Genomic DNA, 17,023 nt, shown 5'->3' with positions numbered 1-17,023 from the left:
GACGGGCTGGTTTGTGTATTTCTGTAACTGCTGATCTCCTGGGATTTTCACGCACAGCAGTCTCAAGAATTTACTCAGAATGGTGCCAAAAACAAAAAACATCCAGTGAGTGGCAGTTCTGCAGACGGAAACGCCTTGTTAATGAGAGAGATCAACTGAGAATGGCCAGACTGGTTTGAGCTGACAGAAAGGCTACGGTAACTCAGATAACCACTCTGTACAATTGTTGTGAGCAGAATAGCATCTCAGAACGCACAACACGTCAAACCTTTAGGTGGATGGGCTACAACAGCAGAAGACCACGTCGAGTTCCACTTCTGTCAGCCAAGATCAGAGAGCTGAGGCTGCTGTAGGCACAGGCTCACCAAAACTGAACAGTTGAAGACTGGAAAATGTAGCCTGGTCTGATGAATCTCAATTTCTGTTGAGGCACACAGATGGTAGGGTCAGAATTTGGTGCCAACAGCATGAATCCATGGACCCAACCTGCCTAGTGTCAACAGTCCAGGCTGGTGGCTCTGGTGTAATGGTGTGAGAAATATTTTCTTGGCACACTTTGGGCCCGTAAATACCAATAAATCAATGCTTGAATGCCACAGCCTATTTGAGTATTGTATCTGACCATGTGCATCCCTTCATGGCCAAAAATCTTCTAATGGCTACTTCCAGCATGATTATGCACCTTGTCACATAACAAAAGTCATCTCAAACTGGTTTCATGAACATAATGAGTTCACTGTTCTTCAATGGCCTTCCTAGTCACCAGATCTGAATCCAATAGAACACCTTTGAGATGTGGTAGAATGGGAGATTCATAGCATGAATGTGCAGCTGACAAATCTGCAGAATGTCAACAAAGACCAGAATCTCAAAGGAATGTTTCTAACATCTTGTGGAAACCATGCCACGAAGAATTGAGTCTGTTTTGAGAGCAAAGGGAGGCCCTACCCAGTATTTGTAAAGTGTTCCTAATAAAGTGCTCAGTGAGTGTAAATTTTAATGTGACTGTTTCTCTGTATCTCTCGCAGTGTGCTGGATTTGAATGCATTTGAAAGGCAAAATAAGGCAGAGAGTCTTGGAATGGTGACTGAAGAGGGGTCAGGTAAGCCAATAACTTATTCTATTCTTTTTCTATCTGCATTGATAATGAACAGAAAGTCTATTTGACAATATCTGCATCATCCTTCCCCTACCATTACACTTCATTAAAGACTTAAAGTTGAAGTGTGTAATTTCTGACAAAATATATAAAAATAATGATATTTTCATTGGTTGAACAGATCAGACAAATTTACACTATTGGTTGAGCTAATGTTGCTTTGTCGGGGTGGTTGGGATACTCAAACAAACAGAAGAAAGTTTTGATTGCGCCACAGAGCCAGTGTTTATGCTTTTTTGAGAAACAACCAATGAATGGCTTACTTGTAGGATAGAAGTATTTTAACATTGAATAAATTACACACATCACCTTTCAATTTTGTGTTTAAACATAAGTGAATTTGTTTCTTTTCAGTACTGTTTGACATGGTATAGTTTTTTTTTCCATGGTATTATGGTCCTGTGTCATGATAACTTTTTGAACGGCACAATTAATGCGTGTGTATGGAGTCACTGGAACAATGGAAGCTGCAGTATTCTAATCATGCAATATCAAGTCTATTAGTTTCATCTGCAGTTTTTGTTGTCAGTTGGTGTCTATGTGTTGTCTAACATTTTGTTTTGTTGTCCAGTCATTAAAAGGCTTAATCTTAAACATGAAATTAAGTGACTGGTGTTATGTTGCTATACATGAATATAAATGTCTAAACAATAATGTTTTCTTTTTCATTCAAACCATAAATTAAGCTTAATTGCACACTCTTTATTAAGGGTGAACAAAGTAAAATATCCTGACCTTGTTGAAAATGTGTATTGATGTTGAAAGTAGAAGGTAGACGTGACAAAGGTGAAACATAATTTGTAGGGTTTTTTTTAGTTTTTAGTTTTGTGATACAGAATATGATTCAACCCACTGTTTTGATAATAGTACTAATATCTTTAATTACTTAAGCCTTGCCCAGTTCCTATGAATAATATGCTATACACCGATCAGCCACAACATTAAAACCACCTGCCAAATATTGTGTAGGTCCCCCTCGTGCCACCAAAACAGCGCCAACCTGCATGTCAGAATAGCATTCTGAGATGCTATTCTTCTCACCATAATTGTACAGAGCAGTTATCTGAGTTACCGTAGACTTTGTCAGTTCGAACTAGTCTGGCCATTCTCTGTTGACCTCTCTCATCAACAAGGCATTTCCGTCCACAGAACTGCCGCTCACTGGATGTTTTTTGTTTTTGGCACCATTCTGAGTAAACTCCAGAGACTGTTGTGCGTGAAAATCCCAGGAGATCAGCAGTTACAGAAATACACATACAAGCCCATCTGGCACCAACAATGATGTCACGGTCCAAATCATTCAGATCAAATTTTTTCCCCATTCTGATGGTTGATGTGAACATTAACTGAAGCTCCTGACCCGTATCTGCATGATTTTATTCACTGCACTGCTGCCACACAATTGGCTGATTAGATAACTGCATGGATGATTGTTGGTGCCTGACGGGCTGGTTTGAGTATTTCTGTAACTGCTGATCTCCTGGGATTTTCACACACAACAGTCTCTAGAATTTACTCCAAATGGTGCCAAAAACAAAAAACATCTAGTGAGCAGCAGTTCTGTGGATGGAAATGCCTTGCTGATGAGAGGTCAACAGAGAATGGCCAGACTGGTTCAAAATGACAAAGTCTACGGTAACTCTAAGGCAAGATCCCACTGTCTAAGGTAACTGCTCTGTACAATTGTGGTGAGAAGAATAGCATCTCAGAACAGAAATACGGAACTGTTTTGGCAGCACGAGGGGGACCTGCACAATATTAAGCAGGTGGTTTTAATGTTGTGGCTGATCAGTGTATATGTGGTCCAGTCACAATTTCATTGTTATGTATGCATTAATCTAATGAAAAACTAAAGGTCTTACATTCCATTTAACATGCCTGAAATCTGTCTGTCTACACCTTGTAACTGCATGTCCATTCTCTCACTAAAAGACTAGTCTTATTTCGTTCTGAAATTCAGTCTCTTTCCATTTGCTTATGTCTGCTCTCTTTGTTTGTCTTCTATCATTTTAAACTGGATTGCAGTCAACATGCGTGATCGGGGTAAATACAGTTTAGCTACTCCTCATTTCGCAATGCTGTCCCATGGCATGTCGCCATTCCTAGAAACGTTGTTCCCTCTCCCCTGCTACTAACGATACGAATGCACTATTCTTCAGTGCTGGCTTGTAGAGACTAATGCATGCTGACACACAGAATTAAGACAGAACTAAGAACTAAGCCAGGCTCATTTACCTCATTCCCTTTACTAAACTAAATCTTGTTCACTGAATGGGAAGCTTTTGTTTTCCATGTGAACATTACAAATCATCTGTAGTCAAACTGTGTTGAAAAATATTAATACATGTCAAACGAGGTGTACACTGAGCAAAAGACCAGCCTACAGTTACAAAATGAGTAAAGAGCTTTGCCATGCTGTGAATCCGGAGCTATTTCACAAAGCTGGTTCCTTACATGACTAACTTTCACAAGTATTTATGAATTATGAAAGTATAATTTCTGAAGATATGATTCTATTACATTCAGTTGGAGTATAACACAGTTTTTATATCCTGCATATAATATGCACAGTCCTTGTGAAAGTTACCTTTGCTAACCCAGCTTCTTGAAATCTCTGTCATTCTGTGTAATAATCTACAAGCTTTTCTTTTTCCAGTCAGCTCTTGGGATGCAGTTGCAAGCCTTCCTCATCCTAAGTGAAGCAAGCTCCCAAAATATGTGCTAGTCACCTGCTTGCTTGAGACTGATGAAAATAAGTTGCTTAGCTCTACAACATAATCCATAAATAGGTTAATCACATTCCACTTTAATGTTTTAAGGTTCCAAAGTACTTCAAAATGATGACTTCACAAAGGATCTATTCAGGTTTTTGCAACTTCTGTGTGAGGGCCACAATAATGGTAAGACTGTTTATCAGAATCAAGATTTGCTAAGAAAAACTCACCATTAACAATGCTTGAGTGACTCTTTACTCTTTAACTTATGCATTTTAAATGCCCTCAACAGATTTCCAAAACTTCCTGCGGACCCAGACTGGGAACACTACTACAGTCAACATCATCATAAGCACTGTGGACTACCTATTACGCCTACAAGTAACACATAAACTAAATGCATACATGCATATTTATGGAATCAACCAAAACATTGAATACTCATGAATCTTCTCAACTTCATTCTGAGGAAATGGACATATTTGTTTTCATCACCAGGAATCCATAAGCGATTTTTACTGGTATTACTCTGGGAAAGATGTCATGGATGAGGCTGGGCAACTTAACTTCTCCAAAGCTTTAGCAGTAGCCAAACAAATCTTTAACTCACTCACTGAGTATATCCAGGTAATGAATGTGCTCTATTCTCCAGCTATACATTGTATGAAGCACTGGTACACTATATTAGACATCTATGGGCCTCATTGCATTTCATAATAGTTGTATTAACTTTTTCAAATACAATATTTACTTTTTTAGGGCCCTTGTATTGGGAATCAGCAAAGTTTGGCACACAGCAGGTTGTGGGATGCAGTGGTTGGGTTCCTGCATGTTTTCGCCAATATGCAAATGAAACTGTCTCAGGTAACCAGTGGTGACACTTTTAATGTCTAGCTTTTAGCAGAGATGATGCCTCTGAAGACACTGAAGTTCAATCAAAATGCATTACTGTTCTCACTCAGGATTCTAGTCAAATTGAGCTGTTGAAGGAACTGATGGACTTGCAGAAGGACATGGTGGTCATGATGTTATCTCTTTTAGAGGGTAAGAGTTTTTTGTCTTTTAAGTATCACAGAGGAAATAGTAATGGTTTCAGTTAACTGCATGTTATTCTTTGCACACAGGTAATGTGGTGAATGGAACTATCGGTAAGCAGATGGTCGACACTTTAGTGGAGTCCTCCGGCAATGTGGAAATGATCCTTAAGTTCTTCGACATGTTCCTCAAACTGAAGAACTTAACTACATCTGATAACTTCAAGGAGTACGACCCAGACTGTAAAGGCGTTATATCCAAGAAGGATTTCCATAAGTCTATGGAGAGCCAAAAGCAATACACACAGTCTGAGATCGAGTTTCTTCTCTCCTGTGTTGAGGCAGATGAAAATGACATGTTTAACTATGCTGAGTTTGTGGAACGCTTCCATGAACCGGCCAAGGACATTGGCTTTAATGTGGCTGTGCTGCTCACAAACCTATCAGAACACATGCCCAACGACTCTCGCCTATCCACTTTCTTAGACCTGGCTGAAAGTGTCCTCATCTACTTTGAACCATTCCTGGGCCGTATTGAAATCATGGGTGGTGCCAAGAGGATAGAAAGGGTTTACTTTGAGATCAGTGAGTCTAGCAGAACCCAATGGGAGAAGCCTCAAGTCAAAGAGTCCAAAAGACAGTTCATCTTCGATGTGGTCAATGAGGGTGGTGAGAGCGAGAAGATGGAGTTATTTGTGAACTTCTGCGAAGACACAATCTTTGAGATGCAGCTCGCGTCTCAGATTTCTGAGCCAGACGTTGCAGAACGACCTGAGGAGGATGAAGACGAAGAATTGCAAAGTTTTCTTGAAGGATTTTCTGAGGAGGAAGGTGCCTCTCTCGAGTCTGCATCGGCCTTTACAGCAGCTTGCGCCTCTGTCAAGAAGAGCGTGGCTAATTTCCGTCAAATGCTGACTTTGAAGAGCATGCGCAAACAGTTTAAGAAATTCAGAAAACTGACCATCAGGGAAATGATCACAGGGTTCTTTCTGTTCTTCTGGAGGCTCTTTACCGGGTTCTTCAAAGGCATTTTCAGCATTATCTTTGGATTCTTCCATATTATTTGGTCCTCCATGTTTGGAGGGGGTTTTGTAGAGGGGGCTAAGAACATGAAAGTGACGGATATCTTGGGTAATATGCCTGATCCTACACAATTCGGAATCCATTGCGATGTACTGGAAGCAGAAAAAACAGAAAGCAACGAGCTAGTGGTGTCACCAGATATGGTACAAATGACTGGTGCTGGTGCTGAGAAGCTGGAGACTGATATGATCATGGATCTCATGACACCAACTGGGAAGAAAGAGGGGAAGCATGGGGCAGAACCTGGTCTAGGTGATGTCTGTGAAGTTATGACTGAGGCCAGTGCCCCGGTTGAGAAGAAGAGCCAGGTTTGTGTCTATAAGGGGTTGCACCGTCTAGTCAATAAACGTGGCGACTATTGGATTAGCCACTAGTTGATGCGTTGGGACTGTGTCGACTAGTAGTGGATCGCATAACTTCACTGGGCGCCGCCATGATGATTCTGATTGCCGCTGGTCTGTTTTCTGGTTCCGGTCTTCATAATTAGCAGTGTAAAAACTACTGAAACGAGTGATCCAGACAGAGAACAACAACCATTTTACGTGTTAGTTGGAGTAAAAATTTGTTAAGGCTCAACTTGTGCTGTTGTTGGCTGTCATAAAAACTCAAAGTACTTAATGATATCAACATAACTAACCCTGGACCATCGCTTCATGTCATCTACATACTGGTTAAACTTTGACGGGTTAGGCACCGTCAATAGACAATAATCGTGACTCTGGAAAGAATCTGCACTAGGGAGCCACGTTTTTTTATGTAGCAATTTTTACAAATTGAATGCGCTAAACATCACATTATCCGCGAAAAACATATGCTGATGTGTAGGGCTGGGTAAAAATATAGATTTTCCGATGCATCACGATCTTCATTTGAATTTGACATTGATTATTAAATCCCAAGATCTGTCTTGCATTTGCAACCAAATTTCACGCTATACGACTAAAATGTATATATTTGGCAACTGGCTGGTAAATGTTTACATTTCACTACTTGTGTAGTATAGTGGTGGAGTATTCATCAGCAAGATCCTTTGACTGCGTTTTGAGAGTAAAAGTTGCTCCACGTGTCCAAAGATGAGATTCACGCAACCCATTTGTCATTGAATAATATCTCTTTTAATACCCTTTCTGTTCTCTACAGTCAGTTGTTGATCAAAAAAAAAAAAAAAATAAACATTTAATTCTAATCATGCATGGCACAGATGAGATAAAGCCATTTGAGCCCTCTCTCGTTAACATGCGCTCATTTACAGATGCGCTATACAGAAATGCCGGTTTTATTAACAAGACAGTACCGGTTATAGCTTGTTCAACAAATCAAGGTAAATACTTGTAAATTATGCAAATAAACAAACATGTAACAAAAAAATTATATATGAAATATAATTTTATTTATTGATTGAATACATGGATTTGTTCATTTTTAAAAAGCCAAAATGTGACCAAAATGATGAAAAATGAATAAAGTATTATTAGTAAAATTAATATTTTTGTAATGTACCTTGATAGAAGGCCCGAATCGAGAGCTTGTGAATTGGAATCTAATCTGGAAATCTGTATCAATACCCAGCCCTACTGATGCAAGTGAAAACACTGGACAGAAAATGACAACAGACTTCCGTTATAAATCATGGCACACTTCTGCGTTGAGGAAAAAGGTGTATACATGACAGCATGAGGAAAATTAATCTGTAGAGAAACTGCATCCCATAAATGGCAAGCAAAATGAGTGAAGCTGCACTTTCAGTAAACCATATAAGGTTTGGTTCAAATGAAAACTGGTGTGCTATTTAAATGCTTTTCTTTCTTGTATTTACACAATTTTGACAAAAAATGCAACAATGGCAGACATCATTTGGAATTATCTGTCAATGCCTTTGAAAATTCAGTAAAAAACATTTTAATGCAACCTCTAATTTCTTTACATATTGACCCATCAGCTAGTCGACTATTTTTCTGGATGACTTAAAAACAAGTAGTCAAGCATGCCCTAGTATCTTTCCTTGTTATATTTTATTAGACGTTTCATGTAATTTTGTACTGTTCTAAAGGGAAAAGACAATAGATTTCAAACAGTAAATTGTTTATTTTTATTACACAGAAAGTAGCTGCAGAGAAGCCAGAGTCAGAGACAGAGAAAGCAGAGTAAGTTATGTCTGTTGTATTTATATGTTGTTTTTTGGTTATTTCTTTGTCAGTTTGTGATGATATACCAATATCTTATAGCACAGAGAATCAGGAGAAAGAAGAGAAGGCTAAAGAGGAAACACCTGAGGAATCAGCAGAAGCAAAACCATCACCAAAAGCCAAACGTGGATCACAAAAAGAAGAATCTCAAGCATACATGGCTAGCTTCTTTGCTGGACTTGAAGTCTATAAAACCAAAATGCTGGTAAGTTTTAGATTTGGCTTGTAGGAAAATGTCATTTGTCTGTGTCATTGGCAAAGATGAATATCATTTTATCACCGAAAAATTATTATTATTATTTATTTTATTTTTTCAGAACTACCTGGCTCGTAATTTCTACAACCTTCGTTTTCTGGCTCTGTTTGTGGCCTTTGCCATCAACTTCATCCTGCTCTTTTACAAGGTGTCCATTTTCTATCAACTTTAAGGCCACGTCCACACTAATGTTTTTGAAAACGCATTGACTTTGCTACATTTACACTTTTCATCCACACTGGAACGGTGTTTTCCTCCACTAAAACAGGTCTGAAAACACTCTCTATAACCATCAATGACGATGGCATTCAAAAACTGAAAGTTTTCAAACGAAAATCAGTTAGTGTAGACGTGGCCTAAATGCATTAAAAATGTAAATTAAGGACTCCACACACATTTTGAATCACCTATTTTGTAAAAATACTTTCTAACAAGTTTAAATATTGACACTCTCTAAAGGTCACTGGAGAATATGATGATGAGGAAGAGGAAGGATCCTGGGGTGGTGAAGATGATGAGGGTAATGAAGATGATGATGAAGGCATGGAATACTTCATTCTTCAGGAGAGCACTGGCTATATGGCACCCACTTTGACTTTCTTGGCTATATTGCACACGGTCATCTCCTTTCTCTGTGTCATTGGATATTACTGCCTCAAGGTTTATCATGATTACATTCCTAGTTTGTTTATCTGGATTAACGGTGTGTCAAAGCCAGATGCTGCTTAACAGTGTTGCTAATGCAACCTTGTCTTCTCCTCTCTGCAGGTTCCTTTAGTCGTGTTTAAGCGAGAGAAAGAAATCGCTAGGAAGCTTGAGTTTGATGGTTTGTATATTACTGAGCAGCCGTCCGATGATGACATCAAAGGACAGTGGGATCGTTTGGTTATTGCAACTCCGTAAGAAGCCCTTCATATTCTATTCCATTCATTCTCACTTCTTAATGCTGGAAACACTTTACATTAAAGGAATTGTTCATGCAAAAATGTTTTTTTTTTTTTTCTGTGAAAATATTGACATCCGTTGCGTGTTCATGAGCAGGGTCAGAAATTGAGGAGTGCTCTGGTCAAAAAAGCCACAGAAAGTGACAAAAATGCCTCAGATTCAATATGTAGGAGCAAAATCTTTTATTTGTAACATCTGGGCTAGTACTATTCTATTCTAAGCCTAGTTATACATATTATCAAATAAATTATGATTTGATGTTGATTTAATTTTATGGCTATGAGGTAATATATCCTCAATCTAATTATTAAGATTGAGAAATTGTGTAAATTAAATAATAAAATTCAAGTATTTAAATAAAAGATGGACACTTTAATTAAATTTATATAATGGTGTTATATAAATGTAAAAGATATAATATGAACCTTAAAGAGCACCTAATATGGTTTTTCAAATATTACCTTTCATATAGTGTTATATAGCTGTTTGTGAATGTAAAAAAGTCTGCAAAGTTTCAAAAATCAAAGTGCACGACAAATGGAGTTATTAACTCCCAAAAGAAAGAACCGATTCTGAACACCTGAAACGAGTCGTTAGTAATTCCAGACTTACTTCCTGTACTAACCTATGTAATCTGGTAACAAAAAACCCACCTCTAGTCTTAATTGGCTGCTTGCGAACAGCTTTGACCCGCCTTCAAACACTACACTAAGCAATAGACCAATCACAACAGACTGGGACATCTGACCAGTCAGAGCAGAGTAGGCTCTCTGAAAGGAGGAGTTTAGAATGAATCCTTTAGAACGGATCATTGAACGAGTCATTTTTGACACTGGGAAAAAAAGGTAATGCTGCAATTTAAATTATGAGCAAATTAAAATGTTTTTTTGATCTATTGTATGAGACCTTTAAAACAAAATTAGGCATGTTTAAAAACCATAATAGGAGCTCTTTAATATTATATTAATATTATATATATATATATATATATATATATATATATATATATATATATATATATATATATATATAAATTTAAAACGCCCCAGAAAAATATTTTCCTGAAAGGTTTCCTTATTTAAAAATTTTTACTTCTAAAAAAAATGTAATACTCATTTTGAAACATATGTATAAAATCATGACCACTCATGTGAGATGAAGAGTTCAGTCATATCAGTAACCTTATAAAAGCTCTTTTATTGTACATGGGGCAGGGGGCCTCATGGGGGCAGCCATGTTAGCATCACATGACCAGCTGAATACTACTCATTTAATCTCAGTAACTGCGCTGTTATAATACAATTAGTTAGCATGATTAAATTAATCCTGACTTAATGTGCATAGTGAATTTCTACAGTGACATTGGTAACTGAAATTGGTACTACTGTTGAATGATGCAGCATCCAGGCCACTAGGTGTCAGTGTAAGCCAATGTAAGCCACTTCACATACTTGGGGAAAAAAAAAAAAAAAAAATGACTGAGTGCACCTTTAATGTAAAAGTTAATTTCTGACACTGGTTATGAGAGATGGTTGTCTAAACTGACTCGCATGCAAGTCACATGGACTACTTTTACGATACTTTTGGGTCCTTTTTTAAAGACTATTAAAAACATTTATACTCTGCATAAGAAAATAAGTAATACAGGATGACATGAGAGTGAGTAAATTATGATAGAATTTAAAAATTTTGGTGAACTGTCCTTTGAAATGGTTAATGTTACACATATTACAAGTTACTATAATAATTTACTTTAGTAATCATCAGTACTATATTAACATTTGTGTATTCACAAAGTTAGCTCCAAGTAAGTTCACAAAGTAGCTCCACTTAATTACATACTGTTCATTAGTATTATACAGTACTTATGTAATTAACACAGTAATTGATGATAACTGATATTTTAATCTGAAAGTCTTAAATATGTAGTTTCCTGTCATAATTCCTTGAATGCATCCATTATTTCAATATCATGTGCTTTTAGTGCTTAGAAATCATTTTGCCGATCTTGCAGGTCCTTCCCTAACAATTACTGGGACAAATTTGTGAAGAGGAAGGTAAGCAAAATCACAGTAAACTCTACCTGTTACCAATTGATGGCGCTTCTATTCAGTGGAATGTCCACTCTCCTCTTTAGGTCATTAATAAATATGGTGACTTGTATGGTGCTGAGCGCATAGCTGAACTTCTGGGTTTGGATAAGAGTGCTTTGGACTTTGATCCCACTGAGGAAGCTGTGGTGAAGGAAGCCTCCCTGCTGTCCTGGTGAGTCAAAGTAGCCTGAAAGCATTTGTTTAGAGCCTTACAGACCCCATGAAATCAAGATTGGAGTTTTGTGGCTTTTAGTCAATGTCTGTTAGCTTTGACGCAATCTATATGCTAGTATACTCCTAAAATTGTACTTTTAGCAAACACACAAGCATTTAAAATGTACAGGTTTTACCTACTGGGAAAAAAAGACCAAAAATATTTATTTAGTCTTGCACTCATGGCCGTATTCAAATTTTTGTTTAATAAAAGGCTTTCTGTGGGAATGAAAATGCCCCATCCCCCTAATACCACCTAAAGCCAACTAGCAATAGCAAGTGACATATCATTTTTCATGACTGCAATGTAAACTATAGGCTATTAAAAAATAGATGAGCTCTTCGTTATGTACCTCCCCAACTTCATGTTTCAATAGAAAATAAATCAGCACAGGGATCATGACTGTTTTGTTTTTTAATTCCAGGTTGAGCTCTATTGATACCAAGTACCACATCTGGAAAATGGGAGTGGTGCTAACTGACAATGTGAGTACGCTCAGATTAAAATATGTTAGGAAGATTGTCTTTTAGAAGAACACTGTGCTGTACAATGCAACTTTTGTCTTTCATTTCAGTCTTTCCTCTACCTGATCTGGTACACCACTATGTCTATTCTTGGACATTACAACAACTTCTTCTTTGCTGCTCATTTGCTGGATATAGCCATGGGCTTCAAGACATTGAGAACCATTCTTTCTTCTGTAACTCACAATGGCAAGCAGGCAAGTCTCATCCACCAGGGGGTGACTGTAGCACAGTTTTACCACAAAGCACTGTTCCTTGTAATTTTATTATAATTTAATACTGTCTACATTTGAATAGTTGGTGTTGACCGTGGGCCTCCTGGCAGTCGTGGTCTATCTGTACACCGTGGTGGCCTTTAACTTTTTCCGCAAGTTCTACAACAAGAGTGAGGATGAGGATGCGCCTGACATGAAGTGTGATGATATGATGACCGTGAGTTCAGCTTCTCATTTTGAAAATAATCTCTTGGCTTAAACCAGAATGTTTAAAACAACATATATTTTTTACTTAAATTGCAAAAATAATGACTGTTCTCAAACAGTCTTCCATTTTTTGGCAAAACAGATAGTCTTGACCCAAACTCACACCACTGCTTGAGCCAATGGATGCATTTAGATGCACAAACTTACACTGATTATGCTTTATAAGATGACAATGTGGATTGTCATGTAAACACCTTTTGTATACTTTTATTGGGGAAAGTTCATAAACGGATCCATCCCAAGAGTCACCTAAACTGATCACAGTTCCGTTTGGGTCACAGAAATTACACACTTTACTTTATTGTTAAGTAATAGTATTAAGTAATGGCTAATTCAGTAAACAAATAAAACCATAAAATATCAAATCAAATAATTTCCATTCCTCCTCAGTGCTACCTTTTCCACATGTACGTGGGTGTAAGAGCTGGCGGTGGCATCGGTGACGAAATCGAGGACCCAGCCGGTGACCCATCCGAGCTCTACCGCATTCTGTTTGATATCACCTTCTTTTTCTTCGTCATCGTCATTCTGCTGGCCATCATTCAGGGTACTGCGCTGATTAACATGCCCAATTAACATGCCCAACTCTATATCAATACTGGTTTTACATAGCAACAAGTACCAACATGTAACAAGTCTACCCAACTATACATAACCTCATAGCCAATATCTTCTATGTTTAGAATACAAACATAATGGTCAAGGGTCTTTATCAGTGTACTCTGTATGCTTTTATTGACAAACCAGGTTTGATCATTGATGCCTTTGGTGAGTTGCGAGACCAGCAGGAGCAGGTGAAAGAGGACATGGAGGTGAGTGATTGCTGCCACATGTTCTCCAAGGAGGTCTGAAAAGAGCACAGTTTGTTCATGTTTAAACTGTTTGTCTTTTCATCTAGACAAAATGCTTTATCTGTGGAATCGGGAATGACTATTTTGACAGAACCCCACATGGATTTGAGACCCATACCTTACAAGAGCACAATCTGGCCAACTATTTGTGAGTATACATTCTATCTAACTTGCTGTAAGTAACAAAAAAAGTTTTATATTATTTTAACGCATCTGAATGTTCAAATATTCTTTTTAAACAGATTCTTCCTGATGTATCTTATCAACAAAGATGAGACTGAACACACTGGTCAGGTAATCCACTAAACCCCCCCCCCCCCAAAAAGAGCAAAAATAATGACTGAGAATTTTAGAGAAGGGAATCGTAAAAAATTAAACGTTTCCAGGTCAGGGGCTGGATTAATGGAAATGTTCTTTAAAAATGTTTTTTTTTTTTTTAAGAATATAAAAAGTTGAAAGAATGTTACTAAGAGCAATTCATGAAGATCATTCATCAGAAGTCGAAAAAATAATAGAAAAAGTTAGAAAATAAGAAGAAAGTAGTAGTTAAGGGGGTAATGATATGCATTTGTTTTTTTTTTATTATTATTATTTTAAAATGATCCTTAATGTTCACTTATGTAATATTAGTAAAGTCATATATTTGTAAAACATGATCATTTTCCACCCTCATTCTGAGCCTCTATCAAAAATGCTCCGTTTTTGGGTTCTTAAAGTCTTTTAAGACTTGACAGTAAACGCCCACTGTTGTGACTGGCTCTCTGCTCTTAACTGACCTGGTCAGGGGTGCACAAGTTCTCACGTAAATTGGGACGTAAAGTTCACACTAAGGGCTTAGTAACTACTTGTTAGTTTGTAACTAAGTCAGTGCTTAATTTGGTTGCACCACCTGTTCTTAAGGCAAGACTTAACTAGCGGTCATAAGCTCTCCGTAAAGTGATGTGTAGTCACATATTATGACGTTTACCTGTATTGATCCAATAAACAGCCTTCAAACTTGTACACAAAAGTATTAAAAAGCCGTGAATTTCAGTTTTATCTCATTATGGTTGATGTTCAAACCTTGTTTGCTCACGTAACTTTCAGCTGTAATAAATTATATCCCCATTAAAATACAATAGGTAACAAAACAAGATTTCATTAATGGTATATTTAGCCTATGTAAATAATATTCAATAACTGTATCTAAAACGAATAAGGGACAATAAATAAATAATTACTTATACAACAGGCTGGAAAAAATAGACATTTATTCATTTTAATATCTTATATCGTAAATGTTGAAACTTGACACCGTACACAGGAAAGTGCACCGTTAGATCGGGTTCATGCTGAAGAGGTACGTTTTTTGCATAATGTTTTCTCCCGTAAATGTAAACAAGTATAGATGCTAACCTCATCATATACATGTCGAAAAGATTGGAGCCTGTCACGCAAAACATGAGCTCATTGATGTCATAAAATATAAGTCTACTTTTTTATTCCATCCGTTACTCCTGGTCGGAGGCTTGTGTATATATTTAGTTTATGCGTAGGGTTACGTCCTACGTAAGTTTAATGGTGCAATGCTCAAATATTTAGTAGTGTGTAAATTGTGACTTAGTGCCCATTTACGCCACGACTAGGCTAAGTTGTAACGTACGTATAGCTGGTGCAACCGGCCCCTGCTTTCTCTACTTGTCATCTCACTGCTCACAGCTACTGGGTGGGCTACAGAAGTGATTAAAGGTAAAGCAGGCATTGATGTGGTGTGGAGGGGGTCAGATGCACATTTCTACCACAGTGTGATATCACAATTTGGAGGAAGTAGAGAATGAGCCGTTTTGGCAGCTTGGTTTCAACAAATGCTCTTTTTGCAGTGAGGAGGACTTTTTGAGTTCTGTGTCTTACAGTATGTTTTTATAGTACAGTGTCCTGTTATTTGTCAAAAGGTCATGGAAAATTGTATTCCTCATGTCATGACCCCTTTAAGAAGGATTTTATTCATAGGAATGTTTCGTGAATCAGGCCCATTTTTGATTCCACTTAAAGATACTTTTAGTACCCTGCCCCCCACCAATAATTGAGGAAACACCATCAGAGTATTGTATTCACACAAATAGGAGGAAGAATTAACAAACATCATGAAAATTGTTCGGTTCTGATCTTTTTTTATTTTTTACGAAAGCAGTTCTAGATTCCAACCCTAGAAAATTTGTTGGCTGATTATTTACTGTGTGATCTAACACACTTCACATACTTCATCTATCATCCTGTTTTTTACAGGAGTCGTTTGTCTGGAAGATGTATCAGGAAAGATGTTGGGATTTCTTCCCTGCTGGAGACTGTTTCCGGAAGCAATATGAGGACCAGTTGGGCTAGATGACATGTTGTTGCTCTCAGTCCAAATATAAGAGAAATTACAAGCACCATCCTGCACAAGATTCTAAAATTTACATGACTTGTTTAGGCTAGACACAACATCCTAAACTAGCACTCATCAAATGCTGCATTACCAGTTCATCCAATCACTCGAAACCTCAGCTGTTTCTACACCAGAAATGACAGCAACATATCGAGAACTCAATGTTATCAAACCAAAAATGTGAACTTCAGTACAACATTGAAAACATGTAGACACATTGCCAAATTAAAACCTGCCAAAATACCATGCTTGATCCTTAAAAAAAAAAAAAAAAAAAAACATAGTTAATTGACATATTGCCCCATTTGCTTAACTCACAAATGCACATTAAGTTGTGAGATGAGATGTTACCGTATGTATGTTTTTGATGCGTTGAATGAATGTCTACACAAATATGCACAAGAATACCTTCTTGTATTCAGTGCCAAACAAGATTTATGCCTGTCTGATTAAAAAATGACTATAATGAATGTGCAATGATTTCAAGGACGGTAATATGACTGGTGGAATGAGAACTAACATCGATCATCTGCTAGACTCCACTAGATGTTTCTCATACATAAAAGTGCCTTATGACGAGAAACTATGCAAACATTTTGTTCCTGCCTGTATGTTTTGCAAGTTATCATTTGAGTTTTGATTGGATTTCTCTAACAGTCTCACCAAGGTTAATAGTTTTGCAGCTTTAGTTGATGTTGATTCAAGGATAGAGATTATCACTGCATTTTTAAAGTTTGGTTAAGGTTGTTGCGAAACCATGATTGCCTGCTCATTTACGCAGCACAATTGCTAATCAAAAGGAGCATCTACATTGGATGACAAAACAGTAACAAATGTATTGAACAAAAGTCAATACTGTATGGCCATTTGTATGTATGTAGTCGCTTTGGTGATTTGCATTTCTTTTGGGGAGGGGGTAAAGAAAATAAAGTAGCTAATGCAATAATGCCCAGCTGTCAGTGACTGCATTTAATCTCAATCTAAAGAGTGAAATGATTGAGTGAGCATATGACAGGTCCCTTTCACGGTAGGTTTTAAAACTGTTGCATTGCCTCACATCATCATTTTTAGAAGTAAC

The 17,023-nt window shown here is 37.4% G+C and overlaps 1 protein-coding gene across 1 annotated transcript in view; it reads left to right on the top strand.

The window, feature by feature from the left end:
* Positions 1–16,893, top strand: part of ryr3 (ryanodine receptor 3) — a 134,627-nt gene extending 117,734 nt beyond the window's left edge. Inside the window, exons 80-102 of the mRNA XM_051645022.1 lie at positions 1,029–1,102; positions 3,185–3,202; positions 3,979–4,059; positions 4,166–4,254; positions 4,372–4,500; positions 4,633–4,737; positions 4,836–4,917; positions 4,998–6,298; positions 8,091–8,134; positions 8,216–8,381; positions 8,494–8,580; positions 8,892–9,092; positions 9,201–9,331; positions 11,392–11,434; positions 11,515–11,642; positions 12,109–12,169; positions 12,259–12,405; positions 12,506–12,640; positions 13,081–13,237; positions 13,438–13,502; positions 13,589–13,689; positions 13,784–13,835; positions 15,807–16,893. Coding sequence (XP_051500982.1) covers positions 1,029–1,102; positions 3,185–3,202; positions 3,979–4,059; positions 4,166–4,254; positions 4,372–4,500; positions 4,633–4,737; positions 4,836–4,917; positions 4,998–6,298; positions 8,091–8,134; positions 8,216–8,381; positions 8,494–8,580; positions 8,892–9,092; positions 9,201–9,331; positions 11,392–11,434; positions 11,515–11,642; positions 12,109–12,169; positions 12,259–12,405; positions 12,506–12,640; positions 13,081–13,237; positions 13,438–13,502; positions 13,589–13,689; positions 13,784–13,835; positions 15,807–15,902 — 3,493 coding nt within the window. The 3' untranslated portion in view covers positions 15,903–16,893. The remainder of the gene's footprint in view (positions 1–1,028; positions 1,103–3,184; positions 3,203–3,978; positions 4,060–4,165; positions 4,255–4,371; positions 4,501–4,632; positions 4,738–4,835; positions 4,918–4,997; positions 6,299–8,090; positions 8,135–8,215; positions 8,382–8,493; positions 8,581–8,891; positions 9,093–9,200; positions 9,332–11,391; positions 11,435–11,514; positions 11,643–12,108; positions 12,170–12,258; positions 12,406–12,505; positions 12,641–13,080; positions 13,238–13,437; positions 13,503–13,588; positions 13,690–13,783; positions 13,836–15,806) is intronic.
* The last annotated feature ends 130 nt before the right edge of the window (positions 16,894–17,023 follow it).

This window comes from Myxocyprinus asiaticus, chromosome 19 (assembly GCF_019703515.2).
Source record: "Myxocyprinus asiaticus isolate MX2 ecotype Aquarium Trade chromosome 19, UBuf_Myxa_2, whole genome shotgun sequence".
In the NCBI taxonomy this organism is placed as follows: domain Eukaryota; kingdom Metazoa; phylum Chordata; class Actinopteri; order Cypriniformes; family Catostomidae; genus Myxocyprinus; species Myxocyprinus asiaticus.
The sequence above is the reverse complement of the archived record's forward strand: the minus strand, read 5'-3'. Positions and strand labels throughout refer to the sequence as shown.